Raw genomic sequence first — 20,075 nt, forward strand, 5'->3', positions numbered from 1 at the left:
AGGGAGGAAAAATAGGTCCTGGTCCACTGCCTGGACCTCACCACCTCTGAGAACTGCAGACTAACCTCACTCAACAAAACCATTCTCCTCCCTCCAGGAGTCTCCCTGGTTCTACAGTGTTTACCTAAGGCCTTCACTGCAAGAGTGCCTCAGCCACCATCTTGGAGTTGGGTAGTAGCTGTAAGACCTTCACTTAACAGTCCACCTTGAATTTGGGCGGGAAAGAGTTAACGCAAGACGCCATATTGGATTTGGGCAGCTGTAAAACCTTAATTTAACACGCCATTTTGGATATGGGCGGAAAGGATTTAAAGTTGGTCGCCATCTTGGATTTAGGCACCAAGCCCATACACAGAAGTTAGTGGGTATTTTCGCGGGGGGGGGAAATTACTTTTGCCCGAAGTAAAAATGGCCGCCGAAGTTCCGGCGCTATTTACGTATCGACACTCTAGCGCGCGGTGTTCAATCTCTTCTGTGATCGGGGAGGGCGCTCGGGTCCAACGACTCTATGGTGTAGCGCCTCTCGTCCGGATTCGGGAAGTAAAGTCCGCGGCGAGTCCCGTTTGATGCGCGTCCGTGTGGGGCCGCGCTGCTGCGGGAAGGAACCGGTCAGTGACGGTGCTGCTTCCCCCTCCCAGCGTGCGGGGGGATGGGAGTGAGGCGGGTGTAGGGGGTGCGGGGCTGGGATTTGCGGGGATTGTACAGAGTGGGGGGCTGGCATTGTAGGGGGCCGGAGGAGCAGGCTGCATGCGGTGGGGATGGGGGGGGTGAAATGGGGGGGAAACTCCATTGTCTGATTAATGCATCAGAGGGGAGCTCAGTCCAAACACATCTTTCCCTTTCTTCTTGTTGAGGCAACTGAGGCTGGGGCGAGGAGCAGGAATTAATTACCAACGGAATGTTGATAAAACAACAGAGCTGCAGTATGCCAGGAATAATAGGATGGGGAAGGAATCATGTGGCACCCCCGCTATTTTCTAGTGAATTATAGAACAAACACAAAACAGTGACTCCTCTGCAGTTCCAGACTAAAATATTTTCCACCTAGCATCTGCAGGGAAAGATGAAGAGCTTGCTTTGGGTCACGTTGAGTTTCAGTTGACAGCTGGACATGTGCCAGGAGATGTTAGAAAGACTGGGCTAAGATTTGATTTGGAGGGAGACCGATTCAGAGCAGAGAGGTAAAAGGGGCTGAATGATTCTGTATTAGCAGAAATTAATGCAGGATCGTGACTCAGCTTTGGCTGTTTCGCTGTCAGGTTCCTGTGCACCTGCTGCTAGGAAGTATTTGAATCAGGTCCATGGAATGTTTTCACTTAAATAAAAAAAAAAAATCATGAATATATTTCTGTTTAGGTTTTATAATTTTTTTAAAACTAAACTTTGTGTTTAAAGTGACCCACAGTAAAAGTGTGCTTCATGCAGTATCCCAGAACAACAGGATGAGTAAGGAAGCAAGATTGGGCCATTTCTGTCTTCTCAGAACCTAGTTGTGTGTGAGGCTGTCTGGCTCTGTTTGCTTCGTAATGTCAATTTAAAGCACTGTTGAGTGAGTTGTAAGGGATGTAGAATCCTGTAATGTAGGCAGATAACATTCACTGAAAGCCAAATTTCCGCTAACTGATGCTGCAGACATAGGAATTGTTAGTTCAGTAATGTAATAATGATACCTATAAGGTCTGATCCTGAGAGGTGCTGAGCAGGCACAATTCTTATTGAACTCAATAAGAATTGTAAGTGCTCAGGATCTCCCAGGATAAAAGAACCATATAATGCTTTCAAGCCAATGATCCCAAAGCACTTTACAAATAAAACGACTCACAACACACTTATGGGGAAGCTCAGTATTATTTTAGAGTTGCATAAATGGAAAGGTTAAGCGGCTTGCCCAAACTCTCCCAGTGACTGAGTGGCGGAGCCAGAAATACCACCCAGGAATCCTGACCACCTCCAGCTCTAACCATTAGATGTACTGCCTCCACATGGTACTGCATTATGTCATGCCATGTCAGCTTTGCAGTAACAGCTAGAGTTCTTTCATCTGAGAAAGGGTGAGAATGCAGTAAGGTCTTTAAGGCCACTTAAAGACAAGAAAAGTGTCTGGTTTATATACTACTTGATTTGCTTGCAATTGCCTTAAGGGTGTAGTTTGTTTCACCAAATCTTCATAGAACTGGAAGGGACCTAGAGAGGTCATCTAGTCCAGTCCTCTACACTCAAGGCAGGACTAAATTATCTAGACCATCCCTGACAGGTGTTTGCCCAACCTGCTCTTAACAATCCCCAATGATGGAGATTCCACAGCCTCCCTGGCCAATTCATTCCAGTGCTTAACCACTCTGACAGGAAGTTTTTCCTAATGTCCAACCTAAACCTCCCTTGCTGCAATTTAAGGCCATTGCTTGTTGTCCTATCCTCGGAGGTTAAGAAGAACAATTTTTCTCCCTCCTCCTTGTACTGACCTTTTATGTACTTGAAAACTATTATCATGTCCCCTCTGTCTTCTCTTCTCCAGACTAAACAAACCCAATTTTTTCAATCTTCCCTCATAGGTCATGTTTTCTAGATCTTTAATCATTTTTGTTGCTCTTCTCTGGACTTTCTCCAATTTGTCCACATATTTCCTGAAATGTTGCACCCAGAACTGGACACAATACTCCAGTTGAGGCCTAATCAGCGCAGAACAGAGTGGAAGAATTACTTCTCATGTCTTGCTTACAATACTCCTGCTAATACATCCCAGAATGACATTTGCTTTTTTTTGCAACAGTGTTACATTGTTGACTCATATTTAGCTTGCGATCCACTATGACCCCCAGATCCCTTTCTGCAGTACTCCTTCCTAGGCAGTCATTTCCTATTTTGTATGTGTGCAACTGATTATTCCTTCTTAATTGGAGTACTTTGCATTTGTCCTTATTGAATTTCATCCTATTTACTTCAGACCATTTCTCCAGTTTGTCCAGATAATTTTGAATTTTAATCCTGTCCATCAAAACATTTGCAACCCCTTCCTGTTTAGTATTGTACACTCTATGCCATTATCTAAGTGATGAAGATATTGAACAGAACCAGACCCAGAACCGATCCCAGCAGGACCCCACTCATTATGCCCTTCCAGTATGACTGTGAACCACTGATAACTACTCTCTGGTAATGTGAGTAAAGGTAATGTGTGCAGTAGGTAGGATCATCTGTCTTCTAGATGACACTCTTGGGGAAGGCTGCACAACACTTTTCCTCTCTTTTACATTTAAGTAATACCAAGATTGTGACACAAACCAATCAAATAGAGGAAATTCACAGTTAATGCTGGTATACCATCCACAGCCTGTTCTGCTGGGCCTACTAAAAATGTTGTGGCATACATGGTATTTCACAAAAATAATGTGATCCCATCTCCCCTTCCATGGGTTGTGGCTGCGTATTCATCACCATAATGAAGAACAGTTTGAAAACCTATTGTCCTTTTCCCCCAGTCCCTCTCCCCCCTAACTAGTTCTCCACTAGAAGAGACATTTTAAACCTTCTGGAAAGCTATCCCCATTGTTGTCTCCTCCTCAGTGGTAATCCATCCTGACCAAATCAGTCCTGCCCTCACACACCTCCTGCTGGACCCCTAGTCTAAATCCTTTACTATGCTTGTGCTGAAGTCACCATAGGTAGAACAGAGTGTTTGTTGGAAGCTGCAATTGCTCAAAGATTAAAATAATTTCTTGCCGTGGTTATTTGATGAAAATTATTTGTCCAGTCTTAATGTTTATAATTAATGCCTCTCTTCTCTCCTAATGCCCACCATCTTTTTCAATGTGTGTTGGGCCTAGTTTCTGGTTGAGGAGGGCTGCATATGGCTGTCTACAGTACCACTCAGTTACATTCCTGAGTTTGCTGTAGGTATAGCTCAGTGCCTTGTGAAGCGTTTCTTCCCGTTTGGGCTGATCCTGCAGCTCTCCCAACCCTAGAGTGAGGGACTGAGTCGTGAAATCCTGTATTCTGTGTTGTAGTGTGCTGCCTAGTCCTGCTTTGGCTGCTGGGCTGAACCATTATTGTTGCCCTTTCCTGTTAGCTGAAGAAATGCTTTGTATAAGAACTTACCACTCTCTTTCCATTGCTTTTCTTTTCTCCTTAGTTCACAATTGCTAGTTGATGCAATGCTAATTTTATTTTGACAGCCAGTTTTGGAAACTCTTCTAAGGATATTGCTTATGCTAGGAATGAAGGGAACCTTAATGAAAGAATGAGACATTTCTTACAGGGTTCAAACCTTTGTTAGTCTTGTTTTGCAAGTCTCCATGGTGATTATTGTACAGTGTCATAAATGTGCATGGTATTTTACATGTAAGTAGAACACCATATCCCTGCCCTGGATAGATTATAATCTAGATCAGGGATCGGCAACCTTTGGCACGTGGCCCACCAGGGTAAGCCCCTGGCGGGCTGGGCCAGTTTGTTTCCCTGCTGCATCTGCAGGTTCGGCTGATCGCGGCTCCCACTGGCCGCAGTTCGCTGCTCCAGGCCAATGGGTGCTGTGGGAAGCAGTGGCCAGCACGTCCCTCGGCCCACGCCGTTTCCCGCAGGCCCCATTGGCCTGGAACAGTGAACTGCAGCCAGTGGGAGCTGCGATTGCCACATCTGCAAATTCGGCCAGATAAACAAACTGGCCCGGCCCGCCAGGGGGCTTACCCTGGCGTGCCGCGTCCCAAAGGTTGCCGATTCCTGGTCTAGATTGACATGACTGAAGGTTAACAAATATTGGGGCGTAGAAAGGAAGAACAAAGGGTACAGCAATAACTTGTAAGTTCTTACTCCTTTTCATTGTCCTGCTAGGTTTCATGAGTGTGACTAGACTGTAGGGAATTTCTCCTGAAGATGTACATGTTGCTTGAAAACCGCACAAGTTCCATTCTGCATTTGAAGAGATCACCTGGCATCAGATCTTGGTCTCTCTTTGTTGGTAAGACACTGATGATTCTTCTCCATAAGTGAAGAGATGAATGAGTAACGTAGACCTGCTTTTCCTTGGCTTGTATTTTTATGCCAGTCACAAATAGTGTGTGTGTAGGACTAAATCCATTTAAATCCTTCTTTTAAGGGAAGCGGGTTACAAATGTTTCCTGAGAGAAACCTCATTAAGATGACTTGTAAGATTTCTGGGAAGTATTATTTGGGAAGGTGAAATCACTTCAACTTTAGTCTCCACTGACCCTTATGGATAGCATGAAGACACAGCTGACTATCCATAAACCCTTGGGGAGAAATCCTGGGCGTGCTGAATTCAGCAGCAAAATTCCCATTTACTTAAATGGGCCCAGGATTTCACCTCTCGCATTTAGATAACGTTTCTTGTCTACTGTGTAGACGTAAAGTATGAAGCCTCACAGCACCTCCTGCAAGTTAGGTATGGTGTTTCTATCCCTCTTTTACATATGGGGAAACAGAATCAAAGAGTGGGTAAGTTGTTTGCCCAAGACTACGCTGAGAGTTGGTGGTAGAACTCAGGAGATCCTGGTTCCCAATTCTATTTCCCAGTTAAATAGACCATACTGCCTTTTAATACTGTAAACACATTTTGTTAAACTGACAGCCTGGGTCCACATTATAATTGAAGTAAGGCATTCCAGTGCATGAGGAATCGTCCAATAACTTTCTTGGATATGTGACAGCACTTGGCAACCCTTATGACACAGGTTTACCCCAATAGTGCATGCACAAGTTTCTGTTAGACTACCATGCTCTGTGGGACCATCTTGCAGCTAAGAATAGCCTTTTTAATATGCATATCTTCAGTACTTAAAGTAGTGCTGTCCTTGGGTGGAAGCAAGGTTTAATGGTTAGACTTGCTGGGAGTTGGAGCACCTGGTTCTGTTCCTGATTCGGTCACTGTCTTGCTGCCTGACCTTAGGCAAGCCACTTCTGCCTATCTGTGCCTGTTTCCCCATTTTTAAAATAGGGTATAATTATATGAAAGAGAATTATTTTATTAAGAAATGCTTTATTTGCTCTCTACATTGAGTGATGTTAACAATCAAAAGGAACAGCAAAGCTGCAATCAAAGCTAGCTCTTCTTTCAGTGAGAATTAATGGACATAACTTGGGTGTGTGTAAAATAAAGGCATTTTTAGATCTCTTCAGTTGCATGTTTAAATCATACCTGTCCCCTCTCTTTCCAGGAATATCTTCCATAGGTCTGGCTGCTGCTTACTATAGTGAAGGTAATGTTCAGTTACTTTATGGAGAGTTTTATTCTTTCCTGTTGGAATTTTCTTTCACCTGATTTTCTCCCCTAGCTTCCACCTGATCCTCAATATCTTGTACTTTTTTTTAACTAATAAAGTACCTACCGTAAACTCTAGGAGCTGGTACAAATCTTAAAACTTAGCAGCATCCCATTGCCTTCACCAGACTTTACCCCATGCTCTTCTATTTTCTCCCTCTTTAGTTATTTCCGCAGCTCCTTTCCAGCCTTGCTTTCGCACATCCCCAGAGTATTTATAACAGTGATACTTAACACTCTGTAATGCTTTGTTTCAATGCATTTTACAAAGCTTAGCTAGTAGATTCTTTAACTCCACTGGGAGGATAGGTATTGTTAAAATTCTGCCAGCAAACTGAAGTGTCCCATGCCTCTGATAGAAGTACTCCTCTCTGGATGCTACTAAGTCACTCCTGCCAGAGAGAACTAATCCTCAGGGCTCATCAAAAATTTGCTCTTTAGAAGTATTTTTATCTGTTCTTTTGGGAATGGATCAGATTGCATCAAATGCCACCCCCCATCATAAATAAATAAAAAGCTGCAGAGCATCCTATGAGCATCCCTCTTTGTTTCAAATGACACAGTTGGAACAGTGCATTATACTACCACTATAATCAGTATATTTTTCCAGGACAAAATACAGTGAACCCTATATGAGGCACCACCTGTAAAAGACAACATCCTTTCTTAAGACTGCCCTGGAGTCTCCCCAAACATACTGAGCCCAGTTCTGCTCCATCTTTAGTAAAAGACCTTTGTTAAGCAATTGATAGTCCCTGGAACAGTCACTTAAGACAGATTGAACTGTGTAAACACTTCCAGCATGTGACATTTTATATATGTGTTTGGCAAGATGTGCTGACTGCTTCCTTTTGTTGGTTTGAAGAAAACATGTTTGTTTCAATAAATTAATATCCCCAGTCTCTCACCCTTGTCCTCTGGGTTATCACAGGCTAAGGAGGAACATGTTTATAGGAGCCCCTGGTTAAAGTATTTCAATATCTCAAGTTCTCAGGAAAAAAAAAATCATATCCACAACAGAACTACGTACAATCCTGCCAGCAACAAATATGTTAATTCTGTATAGCACTGATTCCAGTGTTTTTAAAACAACAACAAAAAACTTTCTACAATCGAATAACTTCTGCTTTTTTTGATCCTGGAAAAACACTGTTAAAATACTATATCTTGCTGTTGAAGAAGAAAACATCTGTCATGAAATGCACATTTCTTTCTTATTTTGCTCCCAGAGGGGGTGTGTGAGCAGTTTTACTATCTTTTGCTTGCTATTCAAACAATGTATTTAATACTGTGTATCTTGTATTGATCAGACAGCTTGGGATGGAAACTCTTCTATATAGCTGGGTGTCTCTTTGTGGCTGCACAGAATCTGGAGGAGTGGGAGGTAAGACACATGCTGTGAACTCTGAAGACAGGAAGTGGGTTGTGCTGGCTTAAAGTATTTGTTGACTGTAGATTTCAGCAGCCAGATGATCATTAATATTGTGTAATCCAAGTAAACAAGTTACACTGTCAGACACTGTTGAGAAATGTAGCTATATTGGTAACTTATAGTAAATGTGAACTGGGAGGGTAATTTTTATACTGATAGTACAGGAAAAATTGTTAAAGATGAATTGGTGTTTAAAGACAAGACTTGGCCAAACATATCTGCCGTAATATTGTTTTGTGTAGAATATTTTTGCAATTATAAGCTGAAATATTTGCAACATGTGATTTTTCAACTAAGAGAACAGGAGTAGCACATGAAGTTACTAGTGAAAGCTTCCCGCACATGCTGTCCCTGCTAGTGAGGTGGAGGAGCCTACCAACTATAGGACAGATCTACCTCCAGTCCCACTCAACATTTCCCTACTCTCAGGAGAGTGCTATTTGTGATGTTTTAAAATGATGTTGACAACTGTTCATCAGAAATTGGACTGAGGTTACCAACTCACTTCACAAGCACTTGGAAGACTGTCATTATACTAACCCATGCTGTAATTGAATAAATGACCGAGATGCAAAAGATGCCCTGTTCTGTTTCCAGTCCCTGGAGCCATCTAATCCTGGGGACGTTTTCTTTTTAATGTAAACGTCACCATATCGTGTAAGTCAAAAACTTTGCCCAGTTGGTAGCTAACACTGTTATTAATGAAAGGTGTAGATAGATTTTTATGTTCACTGTAGCCTGGGGGTTGTGGGACAACCACACGCACACTTAAAGAGCAAGTTTCAGTTTCTGCAAGGTGTGACATCTTGTCTTAAAGCCAGGGATAGCTTATAGTTAAAGGAAAATAAAACCACTTAAATTCTGTCCTGGAAAGAGTGTGAGATTCAGACAAGTCTGGGTTTGAGGGGAAGCCAAGAACAAAACTTTGACTTCATAATCCAGTAATGGGACAGGAGTGAGTATAAGTAAAACTATTAAGTTCATATTGCTATGATAACAGAAACTAACTGCTACAGGTGAGTGTTGGGCTGTTCATTTTTTTGGAGGTTGTAAATGCCACCTTCCTATTTAAAAGAAAAGGATACAATTGATGATGTGTTGCAATTTTACAGGAAGCTGTATTTGACAAGGACAAGGGAAAAGTCTTCCTTAAAACATTCAACCTTTACAAAAAAATACTGACCCTCTCAAGAGCAGGCCATGAACAAGGTAAGAAAGTAGGTGTTTCTGTAGGTACCAAATGTTACTCCTGGGGGAATTCTGCACCAAAAAATTAAATTCTGTGCACAATATTTTAAAATTCTGCATATTTTATTTGTCAAAATAACACCATATAATCACACCATTTTTAATTATTTTGGGTCATTTATTTCAAAATACCTGTCAGCAAGTATGTCTGTAATAATACAGACAACATAAAAGATTAAGGAAATGTTTTTTGACAAATCAATTCCTTACTAGGCATATTAATACAGAACTCTGAGTAAAAATTTGTTTAAACTACAATACAGAACCGTATTTCCCACACCCTCAGAAGCCCTGCAAAGACTTGGGGAGAGTCGGGGGTAACGCAGGAGCTGAGGGAGAGGGAAGTAAATGCTGGGAAGGAGCCTGGGTGTGAACTTAGGTTTTGGGGTATGGGTGGGAAAAGAATGGAACAGGTTTTTTTGGGATTTGGGAAGGGATTGTTAGGGAGCTTCCCCCATGCAGACCCTGGCTGACCCCTAGCCTCTCGCATTCAGTCAGGCACATCTGCCCCTGTCCCAACGTGTGCCTGCACCCCCATGTGTCCTTGCACACCCTGTCCACATGTGTCCCTCCACCACCACTCTGACACCCACTTCCCCCATTCCCATATGGCCCTGCACCCCACCTGTCCCTATGCGGCTCTGTGCCCCCTTCCCCGTCTCCATGTGGCCTTGCATCTCCCTCACCCCTGTGCCTCCACACCCATTCAGCCCCTGCCCTAGTCTGTCCTCCCCCACTAGCTCTTATGAGCCCCTGTCTGAGCCCCCTCCCCCCAGCACCCCATGCTGTCTCCCCGTAACCCCTGTCTCCTGAGCTGGCCTGACAAAGGCAGGCTCTTTCTCTTCCCTCTTCCCTCGCTGGCTGGGAGTTGCTGCTTTTTTGTATCCCCACAGTGCTCTCTGGTCCGCAGTTATTTTCTGATGGGAGCTGCTGCTGTTTTTGTGCCACAGCGCCCTGTAGTGGGCAAAAGGGGAAACTGTAGCAACATTTTGGCGGAAGCTTTTTTTTTTTTTTTTCTTTTGGGCACAAAAAATTGTGTGGCTTATTAGTTATGCACTCATGCAGTAGTGTAGAATTCTCCCAGAAGTAAAGTGTGAGAATTGGGCAGAGAAGGTGGAATTATGTGCAAATCTTTTTATAAATTATATTTTAGAGCTCTGCACTCAGTCAACCATTTCTATCCATTCCTAGCTCTTTGGTTTCCAGAGAGCAGATGCCACCATCATGCTAAACTGCAAAAGCATTCTGGGTATTAAAATGCAAATGAGCATACCACATTGCTAAAGGTCTCTTATACAGTATAGACAGAGTGCACAGATTTTTTTCACACTACTATAGGGCTTTCCTGGGGCATATTGACATTTGTGGCTCTATTTTACCCCGTTTTAATGTACTGAAATCTGCAGTGTGCTTTGCAAATACTGATGGTGAGAGATACTGAAATCGAGTGGAGCAGGGGAGTTGAGACTTCTAGGTTCTAATCCTAATTTGGCATTGATTCACTTTGCAGGCTTGGTTAGATCTCCTTAACCCTGTCTTTTTGTCAGAAGGATAGGATATGTATCTTACAGCGGTGTTTTGAGGCTCCATGCATGTATGTAAAGCAATTGGAGATGCTTGGGTGAAAAATGCTGTGGAAATGCAGAGTTATAGTTCTTTCAATTTTAAGCTACCATATTTATTGTGTGTATGTATGTACAGCTACAGGTGGTGTATCATTACTGGATCTTTGATTCTGGGTACTATTTACTGTCCATCCCTGCTTAGAAAATGCAAGACAGAAAATCCATTTAATTAATCTGCATTTCCTGAAATCAAGCCCAGCTTTTAAGGGCTCTGGTCACTTCACGGCACTGAGCAGTTGCTTTCACTGGAGCTCTAGACGCTGCCCTTGAATAGCACAAAGAGGAGGGGAAACTTGATTCACTTTATGTACACATGAGAGCTGGTATTGGGGAGAGTACCAGGATGATGAGTGCTGAAAAGCAGTACCTCAGAAGCAATAGAAGTTGTGGAAATTTTCATGTTATCTGGAAATTTGGTTTTGGTAACAGTGTACATCAGAAATAAAAATGAGAAACTGGGACAGGATCAGTTCTCTTGCTGCCATGCTAGAGAAATAGGTGCTATTTGAGGTCTCTTCCCTGAGTAGGATATGCAATGAAAGCAGCATGTTCAGCTTTATGTGACACGAGCATCTGGGGTTGCTTGTCAGAAGGAGGAGTCCCAAGGGAGCTTCAGCCCATCAGGGACCTGGAGGATGAGAATTAGAAATAAATATATTCACAAACATGGTGACTTTTTTTTTTTTTTTTTTTTTTTATACAGCTCTATGCTCTCAGGTACAGTGGTGAGGAGCATAGTATAAATCAGTGAATTTCTAGAATAGAAGTATTATCAGTGGAGAATTCCTGCTCATAGCCTCTGTCATAGCTGTAGCTAACAGGCTACTCTTTTTCCTGTTGCATCATGCATTCCCCCCCCGTTGGTTTGTTACTCTGCAAGATAGTCTCTTAACCCTTGATACAGGTAGCTTTCCCCGCCAGGCTATGTTTAATTCTAGATCAAGCTAAAGTATTGCACACTGCAGCAAAAAAGTGTTGATTATGGTAGGGCTGGGCTTGGGGAACAGCAATTAAAAAACAAAAGCCCTCCGAGTATTCATGCAAAATCCTAATGCCTGTTTTTAGAAACGAACTTATCCAGGAAGGCTCAGTTTAAATACTGCATCTGGTTTCCACTGAGGTTCCTGCATCTGATTCAATTGCATAATTGCAGACAGTAGTCAAACCCAGGTTAAGTGACTTGCTTGAGGTCACAGTGAGCCTTGGCTAAATTGGAACTAGAACCCAGGATGTTCTTGAATTCTAAACATCTGCTCTCCTTGCTTGACTAAATCAAACTGCTTCCTAATATGTTTAAATAGTTGGGAGCTTTTAGTGGCTTGAAAGCATTTAGAACCTCCTTAAATATTATGATGACATTTCAAACAGATTTTGGGGGAGGGGCAAGGAAGGAGTGAGCGTTAATGTTCAGGACACACAAAAGGGGAAGTTCATGAACAATAGGCAAATGTTTCTTGAGAGTAGGCATTTGTACCAAAAACGGAGAGCAAATGCTAATTAACATGGGGACCCAGAAGCCAGGAGATGGTCTGAAAGTGACTGATCCGAATGGTGAATTTTTCAACACCTGCTCAGTCTCAATACATTTAACAGCTGTTAACTACCTGATACAGAAAACAGTTCAAACCCTCTTTAAGGAAAGAGGGAAAAACAGCAGGAAAGCATAAGTGACAATCATCCATTTATTAATCTTTGGGCAGCTGTACCAGTTCATTAGAGCAAACTATACCAGTTGGTGCATTCTGCTTTGCATCCAGATCCGGGTTTGTTTGCCCTCACCACAGTTGGTGGAGTTTGGGATCCCAGAATTGCAGTGTAGAGCACACCCAGCTGAGTGGGAGGAGGGCAGCAGTCCTGAAGCCTCGCACAGAGGCTCATTATTATTAAAGCAGAGAGAGGGAGCTTAGAGTCCTAGTCATATAAATCAGAAGTGGCAATGTTGGGAATGGCTGTAATTGATGTTCTTCCCCTGCTTTTGCTAACAGTGGCCGCTTTGCTGAATGAGATTCGAGATGTGAACGTGGAAGAGGAGAAAGTGCGTTACTTTGGGAAGGGTTACCTGGTAGTGCTACGATTTGTCACTGGATTTTCCCACCCTCTGACCCAGAGCGCAGTGATGGGCTGTAGAAGGTATGAGCTGCTATTTTTGATTATGAGTGTGTGTGTGTATAAGAGGAGTAGGTATTAACTATAGGGCCAATGGCTGGATTATAGGAGGCTGTTGGGAGAATTGTCCAAGCTCTGTTGGTAATCTTATTTAATCTATCTTTAGGATTATTCAAGTTATGATTTTCAGACCCTTGCAGGCATTTGAGAATAAGAGCAACTGTGTAATGAGATTTACAATATTAGACATTCTAGGCCTCTAATAGTTATTACTTGTAGTTCAATTAAAAGGAAAAAAAGGCCCATTGATTATTGCTGTTATTTATACTGATGACCCATTGTGATGGGCACTGTACAGACACATCATAAAAAGACAGTCCCTGTCCCAAATTGCTCACAGTCTTAGTATAATCAAGATACGACAAAAAGACGAGCACAAGTTGGCAATGAGATTTGTAAGTGTAACAAGAAGCTGTCACAGCCATTGTTGAGTGTTTTGTAGGCCTCACAGCAGAGGTGAATTTTAAGGAGAGAATAGACTGCTTCCATCTTGCTATTTCTATGACATTATTTTAATAGTTATTCTTTTCTCTCCAGAAGGAAACATGTAGAGGTCACCCTACAGCTTTGATTGTCAGAAGCATGTGGTGTCTTGAGATAGGTTGAGAGTGATAATGAACGTTACAAAATGTTTAAGGGCTTTAGATAAACTATTTAAGAGTAATTGACTTAATGGGAGACATTAATCTTGCATCATATTTCAGTAACAATAGCTTTACCTGTATCAGATACTTCTGTGTGGCAGGAAGTGTGTTGAAAGCTAAATAGACCACCCATTTCAAGTGCATTTATACTCCCTAAAAGTGCTGCTCCCTGTGTCTTCAAGTTAGAACTGTGTTTTTGCTTACTTCATTCTTTCTCCTTCTGTTAGCACTGCTGAAGTAGTGCAGCTATGAGAGAGTGAGGCAGATTAATCTTCTGCCTCCTGCATAAGTACAATTATTAACTAACTGAGGAATCTTTATTACTAGTGATAAGAAGCAGAAAGAATTCCACAGGTTCTTTAGCTTGCAAGGGAATGTAAAGCAGGGACTGTTAGAAAATATTCTGACTTGTGAATGGAAACCTCCTCTTGTCTGAAAATCATTGGGAGAATGGTACTCATGAAGTTCCACTTTAGTCTCTTTTCTGATTATAATAGCTTGAAAAAGTCGCACACAGCTTATGAATCTGGACAGGCCCTATGCGAGTTGCTAATCATAGTCTTATTCCACATATTGACTGGATCTTCAGATAGATATGTATTCAGCAATGAGTGCTTTTGCTCTGGCTCATCAGCCCCACACCTCCATTAATTCAAACATCGTTCATTCCTTTCCATAGTGACGTGGAAGCAGTTGCCAAGCTCATTACCGGGTTTCTGGAACTGAACAAAGTAGAGAACCATCAAGATCTGTCGCAGAGCAGTGAAACGGATGCCAGTGATGCAGACGAACCCAAGGACGAGTATTAACAGTGATAATGAAATTAAAAAAGCTGAGCCCTCTGAATGCTTGGAAGCTGTATTGGCTGCATTGCATCTAAGAAGTCACCTCATGATTTGGTGGCTTGGGGTCTTCCCTACGTGTAGGAATTCCTCTGCTGTGACAGCTGCAAAAGTCTGAGTTGGCGTGCCTGCTGATGCCAAATTGCTTTAAATTCCTGCACCCCCATAAACTGTTCAACTAGAAGCTTCAATATGGATTTGTTCATGTGTGGCTTGCATAGAATCCAAAGCAAATACTATTTTACTTTGCCTTCTAGTTTGTAGGTGTTGATAATGCTGGCTTTGGAACTTTGTCAGTGCCTCATAATTACCTAGGAAAAATGATGTACTAATGAATTGATTTAAACTAGTTGATTGCATTCCACGATTATCAAGGTGATAGTCGCACATTTAAACTTCTGGTTGCTGTAAATATCCATTGCAGGTACGGTGTATCTGGACATAGGAAGACTGAATTAGTGACTTTATATTATAATGTCAGATTCTGTTACTCTTTTTTTTAAAGAAAAACTCCAATGTGGTACATATATTTAATTCCTGTCATTAAGTTCAAAGAGTTAATCACTAAAAAAAAAATTGTTTTTAAGCATCTTAAAATAGTAAATCAAAGATAGCCACTATCTTGGCAGGTTTGATGACGCGAAGTACAGTAGGACTGAAAGTTACTTACAATTAGAAACCAATAGAAATAAAAAAAAAGTTTGAAAGTGGTGGTCCAGAATTTCAGATATAAAATTGGTCCATTTCATGTGTGGCTTAATGCCTCCTAGATTAGCAATAGAGGGGTGATTCTTTTTAAATAAAATATAATAGCACTTGCCTTGCAATAGCTTTGAAATGTTTTAATTTCCTGTGCTGCTGTTTTAGGGATGGGAATTGTCTTCTCCAAATAAAACAGCAGTAGACATGGGAGCCTCGAGTCAGGCTGTTTTACATATTTATTTAAAAATCTGCTACTGCAGGGCAAGTCCACCATGTGGGGTTTTTTTTTTTCTTCAAGTGCCAGCTGCTAAAACGAAGCTTCAGCCTAGCTCGCAGTGTTCCCCATTTTAAAAGTCTTTGGCATATTAGATAAGATCTTTGTAGCATTGGATACTCTCTGTTAAGAAAGACTGGACAGCTAGACATGTCAGTGCTTTGTGACCAAACCTTACCCCAAAATATGTTGTGATTGTTGTCCTCTTTTCTAAGATCTGTTTCCCATGTGGTTAAAATATATATTTTTATACATTGTTCTTGCTTTTTATTTTTCTTTTTTTAGTAGATTTTAGAAAAGCTACCTCTGCCTTGATCAAAATGTTAAATCTAGAGCTCAAACTCCATTAATTGTGTCTATACCAAGCTGTCATTAGTGAGAAGGAAACAAAATTGAATATATTGGGCCAAAGTAACATCAACATGATAAAATTGCTTTTTTTTTTTTTTTTTTATAATCTACCCCTTTTTGTTTAGGAGATGCACAAAAGCATCAAGCCCTGAACATGCCAGCACTCAAACTGGGAGGTGCACTAAACAGGAAGGAGGAGGAATAAGATTAAAAATGTTAGCTTTAAACCAAATTGACATGATCTGTTCAGTATAAAGAATAAGCATTAGTAAGTTCAAATCAAATAGTTAAAGCAAGGTAAAAAGGGAAGATATTCAAATGGTATTACTTGGTATAGATTATTTAGGAAACATGTCTTTAGCAGTTTGATCTTATAGTTACTGGAGTTTAACTCTTTAATTAGGATTACAGTCCACTACTTGATACGTGTTACTTATTAGTATTTCAGACTGGTATTAGGGGTGATGGTGGTTTGAGTCAGCAGGAGGAGATCTGAAAGGCACACTAGGAATAAAGCCAAACTAGATGCTGACTTTCTTGGCAGTAAGTGTTATGGCAGCAATCTCTGAGGGAGAGATTGTGCCTGCATTTCTGTTTTGCGGCCTCTTTCCAATTTTAGGGAATAGAGGCAGGCGGGGTGGGTGGGCTGGTGGAGCAAGCCAAGGAGAGGTTATTTATCTTACAGGAACTTGAGTTCTTTGAGAGATTTTGTCCCTATGGGTGCTCCACTATAGGATCCAGGTGCACCTGAGCACTCTTGACTACAGAATGCAAAGCAGTTTCCACAGGCCCATGCCTGTGCTGAGCAGCCCCTTGTGCTCCAAACAAGGGCTTATAAAGGGCACGGACCCACCACCTTTCAGTTCCTTCTTAATCGCAAAGCAGAGCCTCCACATCTGAGGGGAAGGAGGGTGGGAAGTGGGGCACCCCTAGGGACAAAACATCTTGAAGAACTCAAGTTACTGTAAGGTAAGTAACCTCTCCTCCTTTGAGAACATGTTCCTGTGGGTGTTCTGTCATAGGAGATTCCCAAGTAGAACCTCAATGAGGAGGTGGGTGCTGAGGAACCAAGTCAGGGGGGGGGGCGAGAGGTGGGGGGGGGGACTGCATCACCACAGGTGGTATCATCCCAAGCAGGTAGAATGGCATAATGCTTGGCAAAGGTGTGAATGGAAGACCAAGGTGCAGTCCTACAGATTTCTGTTACGGGAACAACTTTCAGTGGAACTAGAAATGTGGATCAAGCACTGGTAGAGAATGCTGTAGCTCTGAGGGGCCTGTAACCCAGCAGGTTTGTAACAGGTTAAAATGCAACCTGAAACCCACTTCAGCAGTCTTTGAGTGGAAGTAGGTTGTCCTTTCATCCTTTCTGCAAATGATACAAACAATCTGGGAGGAGGCCTGGAAGGTCTTAGTCCCTGTCAAGGTAGAAGGCAAGAGCTCTTCTGACATCTAGTGTGTGTAGGCTGCTTTCCTCTCTGGAGGCATGGTTCTTTGGGTAGAACACTGGTAGATTGACCTTTTAATTAATATGGTATTCCGAAGAAACTTTAGGGAGGAATCGAGGATGGGAATGCAGTGTAACCTTATCTCATTCTTCTTTTCTGGAGACTAAACAATCCCAGTTCCCTCAGCCTCTCCTCATAAGTCATGTGCTCCAGACCCCTAATAATTTTTGTTGCCCTCTGCTGGACTCTTTCCAATTTTTCCACATCCTTCTTGTAGTGTGGGACCCAAAACTGGACACAGTACTCCAGATGAGGCCTCACCAGTGTCAAATAAAGGGGAACGATCATGTCCCTCGATCTGCTGGTAATGCCCCTACTTATACAGCCCAAAATGCTGTTAGCCTTCTTGGCAACAAGAGCACATTGTTGACTCATATCCAGCTTCTCGTCCACTGTGACCCCTAGGTCCTTTTCTGCAGAACTGCTACCTAGCCATTCGGTCCCTAGTCTGTAACAGTGCATAGGATTCATCCTTGCTGAACCTCATCAGGGTGGTTTTTTTTTTTTTTTTTTTTGGCCCAATCCTCTAATTTGTCTAGGTCCCTTTGTATCTGATTCCTACCCTCCAGTGTATCTACCACGCCTCCCAGTTTAGTGTCATCTGCAAACTTGCTGAGAGTGCAGTCCACACCATCCTCCAGATCATTAATAAAGATATTAAACAAAACCGGCCCCAGGACTGACCCTTGGGGCACTCTGCTTGAAACCGGCTGCCAACTAGACAGGGAGCCATTGATCACTACCTGTGGAGCCCGACGATCTAGCCAGCTTTCTATCCACCTTACAGTCCATTCATCCAGCCCATACTTCTTTAACTTGGCAGCAAGAATACTGTGGGAGAGTGTATCAAAAGCTTTGCTAAAGTCAAGGAATAACACATCTACTGCTTTCCCCTCCTCCACAGACCCAGTTATCTCATCATAGAAGGCAATTAGGTTAGTCAGGCACAACTTCCCCTTGGTGAATCCATGCTGACTATTCCCGATCACTTTCCTCTCCTCTAAGTGTTTCATAATTGATTCCTTAGGAACCTGCTCCATGATTTTTCCAGGGACTGAGGTGAGGCTGACTGGCCTGTAATTCCCTGGATCCTCCTCCTTCCCTTTTTTAAAGATGGGCACTACATTAACTACATCAATTCATCTAGATATTTGCCTAATTTAACAGGCTACATAAAAAGCACTAGCAAAGTCAGTACAAACTAAAGTTTCATACAGGCAAATCACTTGTTTATTCTGCTCTGTATACTATACACTGATAAGTACAATATTTATATTCTAATTGATTTATTTTATAATTAGATAGTAAAAAGGAGAAAGAAAGCACTTTTTCAGTAATAGTGGGCTGGGACACGTTTGTATTTTTATGTTTGAGTTTGTAAGCAAGTTGTTTAAGAGAGGTGAAACTTGGGAGTAGGCAGGACAAATCAGACTCCTGAAAGGAGTACATTAGTCTGGAAATGTTGAGAGCCACTAAATTAAACCAAAATGGCATATGCACATGCTGCTGGTCAGATACCAGAAAGTGGAGCAGCTGTCTGCAGAACAGAAAGAAGAGACCTACTCTTATTGGTAAACAGGAAGGGACTGTGTGGCTACAAGTTTTGAGAATTAAAGCAGGCCTCTGCCAGCCTAGGTGCTAGTGACTCTCCTTCAGCCAGTAAGGTGACTCCTAGTCCAGGGGTGCTGGAACAATTTTTATAATGGGGGTGCTAATGGTGGAAACCACATATTTGGTGTTTGTTCAAGCCAGGGGGTGTGGCAGCATTGTCCCAGACAGCTGGGGTTGGGAAGCTGCATGGACCAATAAAGAGAAATGAATTTGAAGTGTGTTAAAGTCTAATTTGGACTTCATTTCTAAGGCACATCTGTAAAGGTATGGGGGAACTAGCATTCTATAGTGGGATGGTAACATTTTAAACACTCATGCCTTTATTTAAATCCCTTCCATTTCCCACCATGAATAACATTGCTTCTGACTAGAGCACTGGACTGGGACTCAGGAGCCCTGATTTCTATTCCCCGCTAGCTACTGGCCTGCTGGGTGACCTTGGGCAAGCCACTTCACGTTTCTGTGGTTCAGTTTCCCCACCTGTAAAATGGGGATAATGATACTGACCTCCTTTGTAAAGTGCTTTGAGATCTACTGCTGAAAAGAGCTACAAAAGGGCTTATCTGAACTGAGCCAAATGTCCTGAGGCTAACCCATCCTTGTTTATTCCCCAGAAGTCCAGAGCAAGGCATATCATATACAATGAACCAAAGGCCCAACCTCTTTGAGGCAAGGACATTCAGTGTAGTGTAGAAAGTAGCAGTATTTATCCACAGTGGACAGTTTGCACAGGAGATATTGAAATAGACATCAGAATAGCTCACTGGTTAGAGCACTCACCTCAGGTGGCAGAGGGGACTTGAACCAGGGCTCTCCTACATCCCAGGTGAGTACCTTAACCACTGGGCTAAAAGTTGAAGAAAGGCTTCCCTCCTGCCCAGCTTCTTGCAAAAACAGCATAGGTGCCTATGCAGAGGTTCACAGTTGAGAATGCCAAGTAGAGGGATGCATGTCCCTGCAGCCAGCACTTAAGCACCTATCTCCAAGCGGGAGGGGCTTAGCACACCTCCCTCAGTTTGGCATCTCCCATTGCCTACCTTAGGCAAGGAGCTGCCTAGTGAGATAGCTTTTGTGAATCCCATTCTACACTGCCTCTCCCCATTTATTGTATCTCTGCCTTTCTCAGTTGTTCAGAGATATACTAATTTAAAAGTTGACATTAAAGATTCAGTATGGGGCCAAGTTGTAAACTCTGTATTTAGATGTTTCAAGAAAGCAATGAACAAAGCAAACATTTTAAAAGGTATTTTGAATATTTATTGTAAATTCACACTTGGAGTATCTGATTTTCACAGACTTATTTTGTGCCCAGTAGTTACAATATGCTTGTTAATGGTTTACATACAAGTTCATGTTTCATAGCTCTTGTAAACTGGTTAAGAGCCCTCATCTCAAGCA

At 42.3% G+C, this 20,075-nt stretch overlaps 1 protein-coding gene across 3 annotated transcripts; it reads left to right on the plus strand.

Moving 5' to 3' along the window:
- Nucleotides 1-381: 381 nt before the first annotated feature.
- LOC117887523 (cytochrome b-245 chaperone 1) lies at nucleotides 382-15,466 on the plus strand. Of its 3 annotated transcripts, none has more exons than XM_034790175.1 (7): nucleotides 382-552; nucleotides 4,828-4,954; nucleotides 6,171-6,212; nucleotides 7,585-7,658; nucleotides 8,819-8,915; nucleotides 12,565-12,709; nucleotides 14,069-15,466. In XM_034790175.1, exons 2-7 carry the CDS (start codon nucleotides 4,870-4,872, stop codon nucleotides 14,196-14,198), a joined length of 573 nt encoding a protein of 190 aa, XP_034646066.1. In that variant the 5' UTR covers nucleotides 382-552; nucleotides 4,828-4,869; the 3' UTR covers nucleotides 14,199-15,466. The 3 variants fall into 3 exon arrangements, with proteins under 3 accessions (XP_034646066.1, XP_034646064.1, XP_034646063.1); XM_034790173.1 differs by having other exon boundaries at nucleotides 383-608; nucleotides 4,824-4,954; XM_034790172.1 differs by having other exon boundaries at nucleotides 384-608.
- The last annotated feature ends 4,609 nt before the right edge of the window (nucleotides 15,467-20,075 follow it).

This window comes from Trachemys scripta, chromosome 14, assembly GCF_013100865.1.
Source record: "Trachemys scripta elegans isolate TJP31775 chromosome 14, CAS_Tse_1.0, whole genome shotgun sequence".
In the NCBI taxonomy this organism is placed as follows: domain Eukaryota; kingdom Metazoa; phylum Chordata; order Testudines; family Emydidae; genus Trachemys; species Trachemys scripta.